This window comes from Sparus aurata, chromosome 4 (assembly GCF_900880675.1).
Source record: "Sparus aurata chromosome 4, fSpaAur1.1, whole genome shotgun sequence".
NCBI classification, from domain to species: domain Eukaryota; kingdom Metazoa; phylum Chordata; class Actinopteri; order Spariformes; family Sparidae; genus Sparus; species Sparus aurata.
In genome coordinates, this window is record NC_044190.1 from 28,735,391 (window position 1) to 28,754,650 (window position 19,260).

Consider the following 19,260-nt stretch of genomic DNA (forward strand, 5'->3'; position numbering starts at 1 on the left):
CAGGTGGGGGTCGGTTGGAGAAGTGTGGTGGTTTTGTTGGCCTGGTACTTGGTCTAGGCTGACTCCCTGTGGATTCAGGCTGACAACCGAAAGTCGCTGCAAAGGGAATCTCAAGGGGTAAGAAAAAATGCAATTTTATACTTTTCGCTGTTCTATCCCCTCTGTATCCTCAGCTTGTCTATCTACCTTTGTTTTCAACGCCAGTGTGGCAGGTGAGGATCAGTGGGATGGAGATACAGAGCGCAGATTAGGGCAGGGCCACCTTGACCAGAGCTGATAATACTTAACAGTGATGAATGGCAGGGTGTATGAATTATGAAGGATGTGCCGCAATTGAAACAAATGAGTTAACCATTGCCTGGAGGATAAATGGACATAATTGCCTCGTTTGGGACACGACTGATAGGCAGCCTGTTGTTCTGCGTGTTTATCATCGTAATACTCTAATTGGTTAAATGGACTCCCACTGGACAGTCAGATTTGGTCGGGACCGTTGCTGGACAAATTGCTGGTGTGCAGTTCTGGGACTCAAAATGTGTTGACTGAATTTTAAATGGAGAAATGTTCAATGCAAATGAGCCATTATTATTCTGTTGTATTGTCTTTCCCACTAGTTATCGCAGCAAGTGTTTTTTTTTTTTATCTCAATGGCAACTGTTTATGATCGAGCTGCAACATTTCAGAGCTTTGTACGGTTATGGCCGAGAGTTTTACAGGTCTACTGTTACGGACAGAGAGGCTCAGATGTCACTTGGCAGGCATTTGTGCTGTTACTGTATTGGCCGGGCTGACAGAGGCAGAGCACAGCCACTGGGCTGTAGGACTGATGGGACTAGAATATGACCTGTGTCTGCAATGCCTGAGAGCAATTTGAGTTAATGCTTATTTTCTGAGGAATGTCTGTTACTTTGATTTTTCAACATTTGCGCTAGAAGCTGCTCGATAAATAAACTTTACCTACTCACAACAGTTGGGACACCAGTGCTTCTGGTGGTACAGCTCCATGACTAGAGCTGCACCGATACAACGATTAGTTGTCGCTTATCATTTTAACTATTTTCAATTTTCTATAACTATTTTCATAATCAAATAAATGGTTTTGCTTAAATGTGAATATTTTCTGGCAGCTTTGTACTTCACTCCCCTCTGACAGTAAACTAAATATCTTTGGGTTGTGCACAAGCCATTTAAGGAAGCCATTTTGGGCTTTGGCAAACCCTTTTTTCACAATTTTCACACATTTTATAGACCACACAACTTATCGATTAATTGAAAATAATCAACAGAGGAATCGACCATGAAAATAACAATTAGCTGCAGCCCTGTTTGTGGCACTGTCGGACATGCTGGTTGACCGATCCCTGAGTGAAGATGACGTGTGGGAACCACAGAACATTTCCTCTGACAGTAATTGAGAATCTTTTGGGGCTTTTCTGTTTAACAACGATGTGAAATTCAACATTATTGACTTCAGGGGTATGGATTGATTGTCAGTTTTGGGGCATTAAAAGTGAGTGTTGTGACCCTGACGCTGGGGTGAGTGATTCAGATCTGGAAACAGCGTCTTTTGAAGATGGGTAGACAGTCGTCTTGTGTTTCAGCTGACCTTAATCTGGTCTCCGAGGACTTGGGTGATGTAAGGCAATTATGTTCCAGCGCCGCTGTGTGTGCATGATGCAAGACAAAGTTACGCTCTTGCGTCGGTGTGGGAACTGTAAAATATATCTGTGTCAGACACACAGCTAAAAATACTTGGAAAAGTGAAGGCTATCATTAACATGAAATAAAACACTTTGATTTAATTTTTGTATTTAATAAACGCATTGCTGTTAAATAATGAACACAGACCAGTTTATAAACTCACTAATCTGAGATTTAAACATGCTGACGATGCACCTGTACTTGACTGTGTTCGGCACAATTAAAGTCTGTGCATTTAACATCCATGAAACAAAGAAGATGCATTTTGATAGGTTACAAACACCACAGAAAGCTTTTTTAAGTTACTCAGGGGTTCAGTTTTCTTTACACATTATAGCTAAGAGCCAAATGTTTCTGAAGACACATATGAGGAAACGGTGATACATGTGTGAATTTATTTTTTCTCTCTCTTTTTTGTACCAGTGATAATATCATCAGTCTTGTATTCATGTTATGTTGCTGTAGTTTGCGGAACTCAAACTGTCCTTTTGTGATTTATTCAGTTAAATTGATGGACAGCCTGTGGTGCAGCTGCAATGGCAGTCGCCGTTCACATGCCTTTTGTTTATATATGTGTACATGTGTGTCTGTGTTGGTGGTGTCTTTAAATCAATATGGTGTCACCTTGTCATTCCTACAGTCGACTGTTGTGTTTGTGTGTATGTGTGTCTGGGAGCGTGACAGTGTTTCCATGTGTCCAAATTCCAGGAGGGCTTTTGTTTTTTTATGGTGGGGTGAGGTTGTCAAGACAAATATAAAGCCCGTTATACTTACTGCACACTGTAACAAAGCCCCGAGTCATTTTAAAGAGAACAACTTTGTTCTTAAAAGCCCAAAATGCTCCTCCTGAAGACAACATCTAATTCCTAAGGTCACTTCGATAATCCTTGAGCGTTGGTATCCACAACTGTATGTGTATGTTGTTGTCACTGTGTTGCTGGTCTGACTTGTAAGCAAGACTCTACTTTGTTACCATGTCAGCCTGTGTGTGTGTGTGTGTTGTTGGTCCAACAGGTCAGTATCTACAGTGTCAACATGTCAGCGTGGATCAAACGTGGCGAATACAACCACGAGTACCACCACAAACAGAGCCAATATGTGGTTAAAGAATACAGCAGGTATTATGTTACATGTAACAGGCTAATGCTAACGTACGTACTTAGAACTAAAGCATTAACCTGGCGATAGTTTTGAAACACTAGTGAGCTTTTTCATTGCTAAACCTACAAATTAAAAACCCACACTAGTGTCAAATAGAACAGCTAACCTGTTTAACATCAAGCTAACACCAAGACCAAACTAACCCCGTGCTCAACTTTAAAATAGTTTTGACAAGCATCTTCGAAATATCAGGGCTGAACAAAGCCTTTCTTTAGATGAATTATCGGTGGCTATATCAAGCCAAATGCAACTTCAGCCCATGGTAGCTCACGACTTTCTTTTGCCCCCATTGTGCTCTGTTAAAACACTGAAACCTACCTACCATGCACAGAAATGCGAGTGAGTCAACTGCACAGTTTTAATGGGGGGTCTCACAAACTGACACCACGCGTCAGTGAGCAGGTTCAGAAAAACTGCTCTGGATTTGAATTTCAATTTTGGTATTTTTGTAATGCTCATGAGAGGCTGTCCAAACCTTCGAGCAGGGAGAGTCTGATACTGTTCTCTTTTTCCAAAGATAAAACACAAAAAACACAAAAGATTTTTCTTGATGAATAAGTTAATTTCAACACAACCCTCTCTGGCAACCAGTATTATGTAGAAAAATAGAAAATGTTACGTTTTGATTTAATCAAGATCAGGTTTTAACTGTATAAAACTGACATCAACAGTCTAACACCATTCGCTAATAGATTTTCTGTCACATTTCACAGCAGTTAGTGTTTATGTATGTGTTTTTTGATGTGTGTGAGTACCAACGAGGTGTTCTTGTTCTTGCTGCTGTGTTTCATGTCTTTAATCAACACTTATAAACCTTATTCTTGCTGCTGATTATTTGTTCGCGCCTCTCTCTTTTTTTGCTAATAAGCTGCTAACCAGCGCACCATTTTAACAAGGTGTTGAATTCTTTTTACTCATGTAGTAGTAGTGTTTCTACTCATACAGAGCTTATTTACCTGAACAATTTCCCTCTTTTCTATTTCAAACTCAGGTAAGTATGAAGCTTGTCTGTGTGTAATTTACCCTCCTCAAACTGACTGATTTGCAGATCATATACAACTAAACTATGCTTAGTGTGCTCAGAATTATTATTGCTCAGGGTGCAACAAAACAACTCAGGGCACAATTAAACAACCACCTATGATTTTTCCAAGTTGCCCAGGTGAGAAAGCACATGTAGTCTGAGCTTTTCCACAGCTTTACACGCTCTAGAGAATCTAAAGAGCAGCACACTGAAATGTCCACATTACTTATTTCAACAATTACCCAAAGATCTCACAGGCTTTGTAAATGGTTGTCCCAAGACAGCGTCTGGTCAAGGATGGTCTCATCATCCTCCCTCAATATGCAACATGGTCCCTCCTGCCTCAGTGTCATTGCAGTGGTCTCTACACCAACTGCTTCGTCTGTCACCGCCAGATTTTCAGGATTGCTCCAACTCTCTGGACGGCAGCACACTCCCCTCGATTTTCCAGTGGAAGGGGTGGAACAATTCAGGCCTGATGGCTTTCAGGACTACAGTGATGAAAGACTAAGAGCTTCGCACTGCTGGCTGTGTCTCTGCTGCTGGCAGTCTTCGGCGCTCAGGGGACAGGCCTGTTGCCAGTTCTGAGGCAGCCTCTAATGGGTTGGACCTTTAGTGGCATACAGTCTGCTGAATATGGAATTTGGCTCATGGATATAATGCAAAGATATTGTGTATGGCAGCTAAAAAACAGGGTGGCTGTTGTGATTAATCCTTGTCGGTCATGATGGTTCATGACAAAAATGGACGCAACAATTGTCTCAGACACAACAATGCCCTCCGTAGTGCAAATCTTTCAGAGGGCAAGTGCTCAGACGACCATGTCAGAAACACAGATGTTGAACAGTAAGGTGAAATCCTGCAATCAACTGTTGTACAGAAGCCTCTCTGTGTGGTGCTCAAGCCTCTCTAATGTCAACCATGTGAGCCCACTTAGAGACAGATAGACCCACCTTTCACTGCTCTGATCTGACTTTGATACTCAGGGTTAGATATTTGCCTGATACTTCACTGTGTTTCAAGACTGCAATATTTCTAAACTGAAGACATGTTGAGCTACTAGTTGACTCAGTCGCAGACAATATCATGTAACAGTAATGAGTTCATGATCAAGTGCGAGCTCCACCTGTGTGTCCATCTGAGACAAAAAAAAAAGGTGGAGACTACTGGTTATATTTGTAGAATTGTTTTATTGATAATAAATTGGCAATAAGGTTTTGCTACAATTCTATGAGCTCAAAATTGCACTACTACATGTTTCTAATTAATAAAAACATCAAACTTCAGAATCTGGATTCAGTACGTGAATTGGTGACATCAAGTATCTGATTGAGTGAATTGCATCAGTATTGGCACATTATACTGATACCGAATCGGCCCCAGCTCTAATTAAAGCATGGGGCTCTACTTCCTTATGTTCTTAATGCCTGTCCTAATACCTGTGAGAAAATGTACAACCAAATAACTACTGCACGTAGTACAGAAATGATCTCTCAGCTTGTCACTGTACCACTTCTTTAAACCTTAACGAATGCCTGGTTGGGCTACAATAGCCTGTGTTCCGGCGAGTACTAGGAGGGATTGGTGGATCGGTCCTGATTGCCTTTACTTATGATGTCACATTTCAGTGTGCTGCTCAGCAGAGACAAATGGGCTGGCCTGCAGAGCTTGCTAGCTGCCTCTGCCTTTGCTCATAGAAAGGCTGTGAATGATAATCTTTATTTTTAACTTTTCAGTTTTTGTTGTTTCAAAACCACTGCTACTTACTGTAAAAGTTATTTTTCTTGAAATTAACCTTAAATGAGGCTAATGTCACATTTGAAGTCACCTACATACTAGCAGCCCAGAGGAAACGAAAATTGGAAAAGAGATCTCAGTAGTGTCTCATTCATTTCTCCTAGATAACTATGAGATCTATGTGGGACCAAAGTGAGGCTGTGGCTGATTTCTCCTGTTTCTCAATTGTTTCTCCTGAGAAACAGGTGCAGAAAATCTCAACTTGGGCTCCCTGTAAGTTTCAAAGGAGATCTCATCAAGCTCTCAGTGAAGTTTCAGAATGTCTCCCCAGTGCCGGAAAGGAGCAAGGTTGAAGCGGTAAAGTAGTCTCACCTATTGCTCCTAAGGAATTTTAGGAGAAACAAATGAGAAATGTTTGAGACCAAAAAAGACTACAACGAGACTGAAATGAGAACTCTCATTGAGCTCCTTTACGGCTCCGTAGCCGTAAAGGAGCAAGCTTTGAGCAGTAAAATATTCCTCTGGGAGGTACATGTTCCAGAATCACAGATAATAATACATACAATTATATAAAAATCACATGTAATTTGCTCAATTCTCGGCCTGTTGAAAACCTCGTTTTCCTGAAGCCGCTGAACTGACTCAGTTTTTGTCTTTAGCTCTGAGGTGATGGAGGAAAGATATGAGCACAAAACACGCATGCACATCGAGGAAATGGTAAGAATCTGTGAAGTTTGTCCATCCATACGTTTGTCTATCCATCAAGACTAAACGTTGGATGAATATCATGTTTCATGTTGTTTGTCATTTACTGTTGACCTTTAGAAATGTTAATGTCCATGACATTTGTTATAATGTGCTATAGTAACAGGGAAATCAGGTAATACAGAGATGTGTGGGAGAGAGAAGGGAATACCATTCATTATTAAATATTTACTGTTTCCTGAATTCCTGTTTCCCCCGTCTAGTTGAAGGCGAAGATGCTGGACAAATATGTGCGTGAGGAGCCGATGATCAGGGGACCAAAGTTCCTAGCAAGACTCAGATCCCACACCGTGTATGAAAATACTCCGGTCAAACTCATCTGCACTGTTGATGGCTTCCCTCAGCCAATTGTAAAATGGTAAGGGAGGACTAAAATAATTGACATCTAATACTAAAACTGACTGAATGTATCAATTTAAAGCTGACTGTTTAACACTTTATAATAGATCATCTCTTCTTCTTGTCTTTTAGATATGAATGTTATATGATAACAGATGTTAGTAGTGGTGTAAACACAAATGTTCATATGTTTTAGGTATAAAGACGATGTGATCCTGAATGTGTCCTCTGGAAAGTACATGGTTGAATCTAAAGGTGGAATCCACTCTCTGGAGATCCCAAGGTAAGGCTGGTCAGAGAACATAGACTTTACAATGATTGTGTATGAGTTTTACTACTTGATAAGCTTGTTTTCATATTAAAAGGGAACGCCACCAAACTTACACATAAAGGTCAGTTTATTCGACACTGCTTTAGAGCAAACCTGCTAAAAGCAGATATAGAGTTTAAAACATGGAGGATGTTTAACGGGCAGAACAATGTCAAATGAGATGCTGTTAAGTTCCATTATGCAAATTCTAGGTCTAGATCCGTCATATTTTAAAGTTCGACACAAAGAAGTGATTAAACGTCAAGTTATCTTTTTAAGTGCCAGAATAAGTATGCATGCAGAAGCCTACACGAAACAGTACAGTGCATTATTAACAGTAGCAATGTACCAATCAAAGAGAATAAAAAGGCTACAAGCTGATGTGAACAATGTAGGTGTCTAAATAATCAAAACAGGTTTTCCAAGCGGCTAATATGTTGAGAAATATATTCAACATGTTCGTTAGGCTTTAAGGATACAATTAATTGTCCTTTTATTGGGTTTGTGATTCATGACTCTTGCCCACTCGGGCCACTGACTGGCTAATCATCTATCCCAAGACTACCTCTTGAACCATCAGATAATCTGCCTCCAGAGTCTCATCAGGGTCGCCACACAGAGCCACAGTGGAGTAATAACGTCAGAGTCAGCCGACTGACTGTGTGGGGAGGCTGTTGGAGTGCAGATATGTGGGGAGGGGAGGGGGGCATCTACCGCTCTCCCTCCAGTCTTAGGAAGCTCAGCTGTTCGACTGCTGACCTCAGTGCTACGTGATACTCCAGGATTCTTTAAGTCATCACTCTCCCCTCAGATCCAGTCCCCTTTAGCTCCTTCTGTCTGTTACATACACACAAATCAGCCAACGGACATTACTCTGTAATAGTCCCATCATCTTTCTGAGTGAACTTGAACTGAGTCACTTGACATAGATCACCCTTTACACAGAAGGATGTGTGTTTTCCGTGTAAAAAAAAAAGCGCAGAATGGTCGAAAAGAAAAGACAGCTACCATGAAGGGCTTGGGATAGTATACAAGTTTTAAAAATAGACTGGAAGACTGGAGAGAAAAAATCTCTTTTGAATTGCAAATTACCAACAGCCTGTCATAATTTTAAGCCAGGCTCATGACAGACAGAGGAAATGCAGAATCCCTACCAACCTCTCAATCCTTGATCCTTACGCCGTGGTATTCATGTAGACCACCCTTACCACACACACACACACACACACATTTGCAGCAGTGCAAACAATTCTGTGCATTTGAAGGATTTACTGAATGCTATAATGATCCCAAAAAACATTTGCTGCTCTCCCTCAACTCCCTGCACTCCCATGTTAGATGATACTGCTGTAACTCGAGGTTTTAGTAAAGTCGATGAGAAGAGCGTCAGGGCTAGAGAGCGATACAGAGAGGAACAGACTGAGGGATCAAGAGTGAATGAAACAAGTAAGAGGTTAAACTCAGAGGTTGATGTTAGTCTTGAAGTCATGAAGCCCTCATCTGCCTCAAAGTGTTTCTCTTGACATCTCTCCAACATACACCTTAGCCTGCAATTGAGTTTTTTTGGCTTGCACCATCTGACGACAGATTTGTCTTGATCAGAAGCTTTTGCAGCTTGTTTGCTTGGTGATTTCTTTTCAGGTTGTCAAACATGTGTGGCCGTATGGCTCTAGTGGAAACAAAAGCAAGAGAAACAGAATGCGATGCGTCATGCTGATCACTCCACGTATTTTTCTGCAGCAGATTTGGTTGTAAAATAATGTTTCTTGTGAAAATTTCCTGGATATTTAACCTGTTCTGACTGAAAAGAACTATCATCTACTCACAAAGGGTACATTACAACTTTAAAGCACTCTCTCAAAGTATTATGTCTAAAGTCAACTCTTGTCAGAGCATGACTTAAGCTATCAAATCTAGCTGCTGATTTTCTCTCGCAGCAAGATGCGATCATGTGGGGAACGATTGCTTATTTGGCACATTGGTTCTATACAGTGACGTGCGCAGACTTTTTGAAGGGCAGGGGCGAAAAGAAGGGCACTTTAGCGCGTGTTTTGGCTCCCAAGAGGGCACTTTAGCGCGTGTTTTGGCTCCCAAGAGGGCACTTTAGCATGCGTTTTGGCTCCCAGGAGGGCACTTTAGCACGCGTTTTTCAACAATTGCACATCACTGGTTCTATATACCTTGTAAACGATTACTTCAGTGGATCCGGTACGGCTGGCATATGTATATTTCCCCTGTTTTATAGGTGACTGTAAACATAACCAAAGACTCACACAAACGTCCAGGGCTTGATATCAGGTTGAGGATGAACCTCGCAAAGATAAAACCCCAACCTGTGGTTTCATTTACACATCTGAAGGCTGTTTTAAGATATCTTTTGGTTAATATGATAATTGTATGTGAGTATGTGATTAAAGGTACACTTAACTGTTTATTGTGTTTGTAGATGCACAACTGATGATACCGCCCAGTACATTGCTGTGGCTGGTAACAGCCATGGACAGGTCTCTTGTCAGGCCTCTATCGTGGTCAAGAGTAAGTCCCTCTGTCCGATGGTCTTGTATGTGATGTTGTAGTATAGCGTTTAATCAAACAGTCACACCAGGACAGGCTGGTATGTATGAGAGCATTCAACCCAGATTTGAATTCTGGCTTGCACTGTGGAAGTCTTGCCAAATCAAAATTTGGAGTTCTAAAAGTTACTGTACATTCACTTATCCCCGTTCAAATACAAATGGCTGCTGCTACTAATGGTTATCTTTCTGTATCTTTTTTTTTTTTTTTTTTTAATCATGTAGGGTTCAAGCAGGAGGATGAGTCCTGTCCCTATGCATGGCTGCCTTACACAGGTGAGCGTCATAAAAAAAATGGCCAGGAATGAGGATCAGTTCCACTACCAGGATATACCAGGTCATCTCTCTCATTCGTTTTTTTCTTCCTTTACCCCGTTCTCTCAGCTGCTATGCTTCCCAAGATCCATTACACCAAAATCAACATCACTTTCCTGGAGAAGTTTGGGCCGGTGTTTGCTTCAGAGGGAGGATCTGCCAGTCTGACTGCTACCATGACCCTGGAACCCAACCTGGCCAACCTGCAGCCTGAGGCACAGTGGTACAGAGATGGTAATTGTTATAAAGTAGCATTATATGACTAAGTAATTACACTGTAATTGCTGGTAATAAATACTCCCTGCCGTGGCGACTGCCAGACCCAATCTAGCCTACACGTAGCCAGAGGCACAGTAGTGGAAAAATGGGAATATGTTACAGACACTATTTTTATTGCCAATTACTTATACTGAAAGTAGCTGAATAGACTAGTGATATGACCCCAGTTCATGAGTAGTTTAATTTGCTGAGCGTGTGCACAGTGTGTATACATTACACAAAGGTGCCACGGGGTATAAAGGAAAATCAAATCATTTATCATTTATAGAAATATATTGCTTCAGCAGTTTACAGTGGAGGTTTGTAGGAATTGTGCCGGGAATTGAATGAATTCAGGATTCTGTCTCTTTTTCCAGACGAGCGTCTGTTCGACTCTAAATGGGTGAAGATCGACACGGGCAGAGGAGTCACCACCTTGACTATCCCCACCCTCTTCAAAGACGATGAAGGCCTCTACACACTACGCATGGTCACTAAAGGAGGCACCGCAGAACACAGTGCTTTTGTCTCTGTCGCAGGTGATGTGCAGGATAGTTAGAGATACAGTCCATCAGACTATACACAGGAATAAGACTGGAGAGTTTGGTGTACTGTATGTAAGTGCTAATGAAATTCAGATTTCTCAGAGTACGAGAAAAAAACTTATATTGAGAAATCTATAAATCTTAAGACAAAAATGACTCATCAGGTGAAAATTTTTTGACTAGAAGGTATCACCATGAAACTTAAATGAGGACAACTATTTTTGTTTGACATGTTTTCTGATATGTTATGTTTAAATACGCACATGAGGTGATGTTATAAAGTATTCACCAATGTACATATCACCAAAATGTGTATTTTGGACATTTTCTTTATGTTATATTAGCAAAATAACCCCCAAAATGTCTAAACTGACCAGGACTCTGATTCTGTGGTTACTTAATTATTATGTACTCATATTTTCCAACAAGTCACTGTGTCATTTCCTGTGTAGATGGTCCTCCCCCAGTCCCCAAGGCACCCGGAGCTCCTATGGACATCAAGATCCACGATGCCAATAGAGATTATGTCATTGTGTCATGGAAGCCCCCAAATACCACCACAGAGGGACCAATCCTGGGATACTTTGTGGACAAGTAGGAGTTACTGATATAAACACCATAAATAACTAAACTGACCAACATAAAAACAAACTGTAAGTCCTCACATAGAGTGTGTTTGGTTTTGTATTTTAGGCGTTCTTCCTTTGACTCTATACTGAAATATTCAAAAGTAGGCTACCTGTTAGTGTACTTTACTCGATTCATCTTATTATTGACTCTTTCTGTATAGTAGAACCTAAAGTATCTTTTGCAAGCAATCACTGCTTCTATGTTTCTAACTAAACTACTTTTCTTATATTTTTGCTGAGCGCCATAATTGACAAAGTTGAACACTGTGAAGCTAACATTTTGTTGATGCACCTGTTACTTTTACAATAGACAATCCACTCTATTCTAATACACAGCCCAATATTGATGACTATAATAATTTCATCTATATTACTGCCTGTGTTCCTCCATTATTCTTGTGCTGTCAGGTAGATTAATTGCTGTAATCGAGTTGCACCAACTTTTATGGCCCGGCCTTGTAAAAATCTACTGTGCAGATTGAACCTCCAATACATCAGAACTTTACTCTTGTCAATAACAAAATTTGCTGTAACAACTTGTGATGAAATAATGATGGTGGCCTCTTGTATATTGGTCTGATTTAGGCGGAGGCTTTAACAACATGATACCAGTCGAAAAAATCAAGAACCTGTGTATATAATATGTAACTTTCCCTAATACCACGTACTGTCTCTTTTGCTGTTAATCTTTCAGATGTGAGGTTGGAACTGAAAACTGGGCCCAATGCAATGATCACCCCATTAAAATTTGTAAATACCCAGTGTCTGGGCTGTTCGAAGGACACTCCTACTACTTCAGAGTCAGAGCAGTCAACTCGCACGGAATCAGCAAACCATGCCGCATGTCTGATCCCATCGCCGCGCTGGACCCCACTGAGTTTGAGAAGCTCCACGGTGGGTTTAGCTGGATTTGCGCAGAGAAATGTCATCTCTGCCTTTCATATTACATAATTTGACGACTTGAGGAAATGTGTTCTGTAGTCTCTGACGTTACCAAATGTGACTGCTGCCTTGGTATGTTTGATGGAATCGGATTGAATCTAAATAAGTAATTGAATTTATTTATAGTTTATAGTATTATAGTTTGAATGACGGGCCTTTTCTTGATCAGTGCAATTAATAAAACGACTGGTCCTCCTGTCACCATTGATCAAAATTCAACATACACTGATTAGATAGTGTGATGAACAGCATGATTTGCAGGTGTGCTGTTCGACACATTTCAAGAACCAGAGAATGTAAACCAATCTCTAGCAAAACAATGTTTCCTAGTGAGCAATAAATGAAGTCCAGTTACCTCAACATAAAGCAGATTGGTGATCATGTTGTCTTTATCCTCCTTGCAGCCAAAAAACTTGGAGGAAAACTAGACGTTGTGTCTTACCATGATGAAGTGGAAGGTGAGATTTTTCCATATCCGTCTATAACATCCTTCCAGTGCATTAATGTACAGCCAGAGGACAATGGTGGATGTCTCACAGTTGAAGTGTTAATATACACTTAATCATTTATGTGTGTGTGTTTCTGCGCAGCTGAGGGAAAGCCTCCAGGTGCTCCATCAGGAATCAGTGTCTCAGAAATAGACAGGACATATGTTGTTCTGAGCTGGAAAGCCCCAGCATATTCCAGCAAGGCTCCCATGTGGTACTTCATAGAAAAGGTAACAAACAATGTTGTACTTTCACCAGTGCTGCTTTGCGTACGACACTGTATACTACTTGAACGTATACCTTATCAGTGTAAAAATGCATGTGAAAGTAAAGTAAAGTAAAGACAGTACATGTATTTAGATGTTTGTCTGTACTGTTTACTATGGATCCACTGATTATCGTCGACTCATGTCAAACTTGCTAATTATTTGATCCAATATTCAGTATAAAATGTAGTGCTATGCTATGCTACATTTGGTCCAACAATCTGACTTTCTTTTCCAAAAATTAACTTTTTTGTTAGAACAAGCCCAAAGGTGACATAATTGAATTGTTAATAAAGCCAAGAAACTGATATGAAGCAAACATCTCTTGTGACCACTGAGGCTAAAATGCTCTCTCTCTCTCTCTCTCTCTCTCTCTCTCTCTCTCTCTCTCTCTCTCTCTCTCTCTCTCTCTCTCTCTCTCTCTCTCTCCCCACAGTGCCTGGAAAGTGGTGCGTGGCAGCGTGTTAACACTCAGGTCCCCATTCGCTCTCCCCGTTATGCTGTCTTCGACCTGGCAGAGGGCAAACAATATCAGTTCAGAGTTTTGTCTGCCAACATCTACGGAAACAGTGAGCCATCAGAGCCAAGTGCAACTATTGAGACCCTGCAGCTCAAAGGTCTGTTTATGTCTTCACGGTGTAACACACACCTATTTTCCACACCAGGTGGAATGAATCCACACTGAAGCTGCTGTTGTGTTTTATGACTATGTCTATGAAATGTCTTCAGGTGTGCCATCTGCACCCGGTCAGGTGATTGCCACCAGGGAATCAGACACCTCTGTACTCATCCAGTGGGCTCCACCAAAAGAACCAAACAATCTGATTGGCTACTACATTGATCAGTGTGTGAAGGGGTCCATGGACTGGGAATCTGCCAATCACAAACCCCGCAAGAACACCAAGTATGTTTTTCAACCCATTAACAGCTGACTGTATTGCACAGAAATGTTTCTTTGTTTGATTCTTTGATTATTGATGGATTTTGTATGTGTTGGGTTTGTTTGTGCAGGTTTGTGGTTAGCGGTCTGACCAAAGGAGAAACCTACGTGTTCCGTGTCCAGGCTATCAATGAGATAGGTCTTAGCGATGAATCCCAGGAGTCCTCCCCTCTGACTGTAAAGGCTGCCCTCAGTCAGTGTCATATTATATTTTCCAGTCATTCTGATTGATGATGATAATGATAATTAGATAAAACATTTAAAAATCTCGCTGTTTGGACTGTGATGAACATTTTAAGGGTTGTTGTATCATTATTACACTTATACATTTTAAAATCTGACACTGCCTTTTTAGCTCACCCCTCTGCTCCTTACGACATCGGGGTGCTGAGCTGTGACGGACATTCAATGGTTCTGAACTGGAAGAAACCTCTTCATTCGGGAGGATCAAAGATCAAGGAGTACTATGTGGACAAAAGACGCAGCGGAACAACCATGTGGAGGGAGATTCACATCCCACCAGTCACTGAAAGACTTTATAAGGTACAATAATGTCTGTTGTTACCTTATTCCTTATTTCTTTTTTTTTTTTTTTTTTTTACATAAATTGAAAACAAGCACTTAAGTATCTGGGTCAGTCTGGATCTTTTTCACCAAGCACCGATTTACTTTATCCAACTAGGCTTTTTATCTATTGTTTTGTGTGAGCTTGGAAAGGGGCTTGCCCAGTTTGTTTGAGATAAAGACGACTGGCATGTTAGTAACCATGATAACATCTAACTAACAGGTGGAGGGCTTGACAGAGGGAGCAGTCTATCAGTTCCATGTGTATGCAGCCAACCTAGCTGGCCTCGGACCAGCTTCCAAACATTCAGCTGACTTCACCTGTGAGGCCTGGACCATGCCGGAGCCTGGTCAGTAAACACCATCCTCTGACTAATTCATGACAAACAAAACATGAAACCAAAATACATGAGGCCTGTGCAAGTCAATGTCTACGAAACAGCCTCGATAATCAGCAGGAAGAGAGCGAATGTCGCCATTGAAATGTCAACACATGTACAAAACGTGTCTCCTCTCGCTCTGCATGTCCTTTAGGCCCTGCTTATGACCTGACCTTCACTGAAGTGAGAGATGACTCAGTGGTGGTTGAGTGGCAGAAGCCTGTCTACCCTGGTTCTGGACCAATCACAGGCTATCATGTTGAGTACGCTAAGAAGGGCACTTCTGAGTGGACCACGGCCAATCAAACAGCTGTCAGTCACCGTTTCCACAAGGTGAGAACATGGTTTATGTTCTAGTATGATTACTCATCTGAATTCCTTCCATTTATTATCTGGACACAGTGCAATTTGACATAAAAAACTAAAATTTAGTTGATTAGTACATTAACTGATTTATCTATTTATGAATTATTGTTAAGGAACAGGATGCTGGTGTTTAGACTGAGCATTGCCATTTGTCACAAGCATTGCACATGTAGCTCCTGATGCTATATTGTAAGTTGCATATATATATAACATGCTCACCTCTGTGCAAAGAGTTTCTATTGGCACCTGCTTGCTATGATTTTCAAATGACACATACATTACATTTGTGAGGTATTCATCCTTCTGTGCAGTGCAGTGATACACTTCCATTAAACTGTGTGAGGCTGACACCTAGTGGATGAAGTAAACAATTACTGGGTTAAACAGTACAAAAAAAAGAAAAAAGAAGAAAGAAGTTAAACGGATGTGTTTGATTTTAGAATGAAAAGCAGCCTTTACGCAATTAATCTCATATGGGATGCTGGCAAGTCGGTCAACAAATCAACATTATGGTTTTGATTAATCTGTACTGCCAAAAAAATGTAGTGGCCTAATAAAACATGGGTTGCAAAACAGTACAGAGTGATAAAATTTGATTAATGAATTTGTCACCAAAAATCTAAAATGAAATAATTGGTCTGGATGCTGGTATATGGTAATACATCCTGCATGTGTCAGCTGCAGAAGCCGCAGGATCTCAGAATTTACTGCTGCTGTCACTGTATCACAACTCTTCTCAGAAACTGGACCATCTGGAACACTTTCTGATGTTGTGGAAAAACACATTGCAACAAAGTTAACCTGACACTCTGACACACAATCTGTCACTTTTTCTAGCACATCTGACCAAATCCGAGATTGATTGATGATTGTCTCCTCGCTTCCTAGGTAACGAATCTGGAGGTGGGCACCAGCTACTTGTTCAGAGTGCGTGCGGTCAACGCTGCAGGAGTGGGTATGGCCTCGATGGCCTCTGACCCCGTGACTGCCAAGGCTGTGGCAGGTAACGTTTATCCACTGACAGCAGGATTATTTCCAAATGTGTGTCATCTTGACCATTTTCCATCTGGCATCATCAAGTTTCTCTTTGAAAACACACAACATAATGAACACACGGCCTTGCCAAGCTGGAATGATGCGCTCTTTTTCAAAGAGCTGGAGGCAAGATCAAAGTGGGTAGTGGAGCAGACAAATATAATGAAAACCCACTGAAATATAAAAGTCTAAGGACTATATTCCTTCAGTTTGAAAATTCTAACTCATCGTCTCTGTGTGTATTCAAGGTTCTCAGGAGGTGTCCTGTGTCGTGGATGAGAAGTCAGGCGACATTGTCATGTCATTCGAGTCCTGCCAAATAAGCGAGGGCTCTCAGTTCATCTGGAAGAAAGACTATAAAGAAATCACAGATTTCTCCAAAGGCGTTGTGATTAAGACTGAAGGCAGCACGTAAGACCACACAACCATGCACATACGCACAGACACAGCCACAGCCACGCAAATCCAGTATTTATGCGTACACATGATACACAAACACAAACAGCTGGATACCATAAAGAATGCATTTGGAGATCTTAAATGTGCATCATCCCCATGTCTGTCTGTCTGTGTCTGCATCCTAGTTCTAAGATGATCTTTACGAATGCAGACAAAGAAGACTTTGGGACGTACTCTGTTTCTGTCACCAACACAGAGGGAGTCTCATCCAGCCATACAATCACTGCTGAAGGTATGACTCTGGCTCCGGTGCCAAAACACGTACAGAAACTAAGCTCTGACTTCTATCTACAATCATTTGTATTTGCTATTCACACCCTAGACTGACAGATAATTTATTCCTGTCGGCATACTTTGACACCAATTGTTACCATAATTATCTTTACATCGTTCAAATTACATTAAACAACACTGAATATGCGTTTCCTTCATCTGTTAAAGTTCTGCATGCAAATATCTTTCACGCCTTGATCATGAAAATTTGAACAGCTGTTAAGTATCAAAAGCAAAAATATAAAAGGAAAGTATGTGTCGAAAGAAGTGAAGCGGGGCACTGTGTGGGATGAAATAAAGATGAAAGCAACGAGACGGTGACTAAAAACGATCACACGGGCATGCAGGCAACAAACAATTTCATTACACATCTGATGAATGCTAGCAGAAGCACGTTGCTCACAACACTCCTCCCTGCTCGGGGCAGTGTGTGTATTTTAAAAGCACGTCTTTGTGGCGAAGGGTATTTCTATCAGAAAGTTTCACAATGTTTTTCCCACTATTGCAACACTACGCTGCCAGGCTATAATATGTTATTCAGCACGTGTTACAAAGATTGCTTCCCATTTGGCCCTCAGTTTTTCAGCCTTACTTAGAAATAATGTCTAGTACACAAGGTTTTATATATTTCACTTGTATCACAGGTAGTCTGGAAGATAATTGAATGTCCTTACTCGTAATGCAGTTTCAGAGTGGACCTTTGGGTCCAGTCCTAGGCTTGAGAGAACACTGAGCCATAATGTATTGTCCTCACTACAGCTTTATAAGTGCGCATTTATCTATTAAACACAATTACAGCACTCACTTCTCCAACTCCAAACTTGGTGCCAAACTTGGAGCTCGAGTCGCCCCCATGGAGATAAAAATGACTTCTATGCACAAAGTGCAAGATGTTTTTTATTTACGTTGTTTGTGCCCACGGCTGCATGAAATAAATAAGTTGTCTCTTCACGTTTCAGAGTTGGCAAAGATGCTGGCGCTCAGCTACGAAATCAGACACCCAAGTAGGTACCCTTGGCTGACTCTCTCCATCTCTCATAATCTCTCTCTTTGTCCTTTTTAATCTCTCTTTTCGCACACGTTTTTTCCTCCGCCGCGTCTTTAATCTGTCGTACCCACTCTCTCTCTTTCCTGCTTTCTCCCTCTCACGCCTTCATTTTGCTTTGTTCTGACTCGCTTTGAACCTTTCAAATTTCTTTCTTCTTTTACGAGCGCATTTCTCTCTTTCATTTGATTCAAAAAAAGTCTTACCTGCTTTTGCATCACCTGCCTAACCAAAATACACTTCCCCTGGTCCTTTGGCCTCCTCTCCTTTCCCCCCTCCTCATCTCTTACTAACAGTTTGATTAAGTTACTAGTAAATAAGTGCAATAGTGTTTCTGAACCCGCAACGTTCAACTCTCGTCTTCTCTCCTATAGTCATCCCACTGAAGTCAGAGTTGGCCTATAAGATTTTGGAGAGAGGCAGAATGAGGTTCTGGCTGCAGGCTGAGGAGATTTCCTCCAAAGTCACCTACAAATTCTTTGCCAACAACAAGGAACTGTCTGGAGCTGATGTAAGATACACTGTAGTTTGAGGCATTAACGGACACATAGACATTAGGACAAAAAAAAGACTTTCTGGCTTCAAGGTGAAAGGATTGTCTGCCCTTGCTGCAAAATTAAAACTAGAGGTGTTCCGATATGGGGAAGTCACGATTCGATTTGACTCTCAATTTCAAGGACACAGTTAAATTCATTGTGTATGTATTCTCAGCTGTGATGGCTCAGCACACCATTGGTTTGATGTGCCAACTGTCATTTACTAATTTAAAAATATAGGTAACATGGTATCAAGTAACAATAATAAAACATATGTAATAACAATATTTCACCAGTCAATTGGGAACAAAAATCAAAAGAGTCACGAGATGGAAGAAAGGTATACTGTGTATACATGAAGCTCTATACTAGGGGATTCCTGACTATTGCATTTTGGTCATCAACTTATCCCATAAAGTAGTCAAACAGTCGATGAATGTTCTTTTCTCCTAGAATAACAATGATTTATTCTGGTCAAAGAGGTCTCAACATAACAACTTCCTTGCAGGGATAACCAGAGTCTTTCCTTCTCTAATTACTTTCAGTTCAGTTTATTTAACCTGGCATAACCTAAAATGATTCTTCAAAGAATATATAATATATGTTAAC

At 40.9% G+C, this 19,260-nt stretch overlaps 1 protein-coding gene across 2 annotated transcripts in view; it reads left to right on the forward strand.

The window, feature by feature from the left end:
* Positions 1-19,260, forward strand: part of myom2b (myomesin 2b) — a 32,858-nt gene continuing 13,598 nt past the window's right edge. Inside the window, exons 1-24 of one of the 2 annotated variants that reach the window (XM_030415027.1) lie at positions 1-117; positions 2,716-2,819; positions 6,283-6,340; positions 6,592-6,746; positions 6,924-7,010; positions 9,484-9,572; positions 9,836-9,886; positions 9,995-10,159; positions 10,561-10,722; positions 11,181-11,322; positions 12,052-12,251; positions 12,704-12,757; positions 12,890-13,017; positions 13,490-13,670; positions 13,783-13,957; positions 14,065-14,186; positions 14,349-14,536; positions 14,781-14,907; positions 15,092-15,270; positions 16,192-16,306; positions 16,587-16,749; positions 16,923-17,029; positions 18,030-18,074; positions 18,490-18,626. In XM_030415027.1, coding sequence (XP_030270887.1) covers positions 2,737-2,819; positions 6,283-6,340; positions 6,592-6,746; positions 6,924-7,010; positions 9,484-9,572; positions 9,836-9,886; positions 9,995-10,159; positions 10,561-10,722; positions 11,181-11,322; positions 12,052-12,251; positions 12,704-12,757; positions 12,890-13,017; positions 13,490-13,670; positions 13,783-13,957; positions 14,065-14,186; positions 14,349-14,536; positions 14,781-14,907; positions 15,092-15,270; positions 16,192-16,306; positions 16,587-16,749; positions 16,923-17,029; positions 18,030-18,074; positions 18,490-18,626 — 2,913 coding nt within the window. In that variant the 5' untranslated portion in view covers positions 1-117; positions 2,716-2,736. The remainder of the gene's footprint in view (positions 118-2,715; positions 2,820-6,282; positions 6,341-6,591; positions 6,747-6,923; positions 7,011-9,483; positions 9,573-9,835; positions 9,887-9,994; positions 10,160-10,560; positions 10,723-11,180; positions 11,323-12,051; positions 12,252-12,703; positions 12,758-12,889; positions 13,018-13,489; positions 13,671-13,782; positions 13,958-14,064; positions 14,187-14,348; positions 14,537-14,780; positions 14,908-15,091; positions 15,271-16,191; positions 16,307-16,586; positions 16,750-16,922; positions 17,030-18,029; positions 18,075-18,489; positions 18,627-19,260) is intronic. The other variant, XM_030415028.1, reaches the window with a different exon arrangement.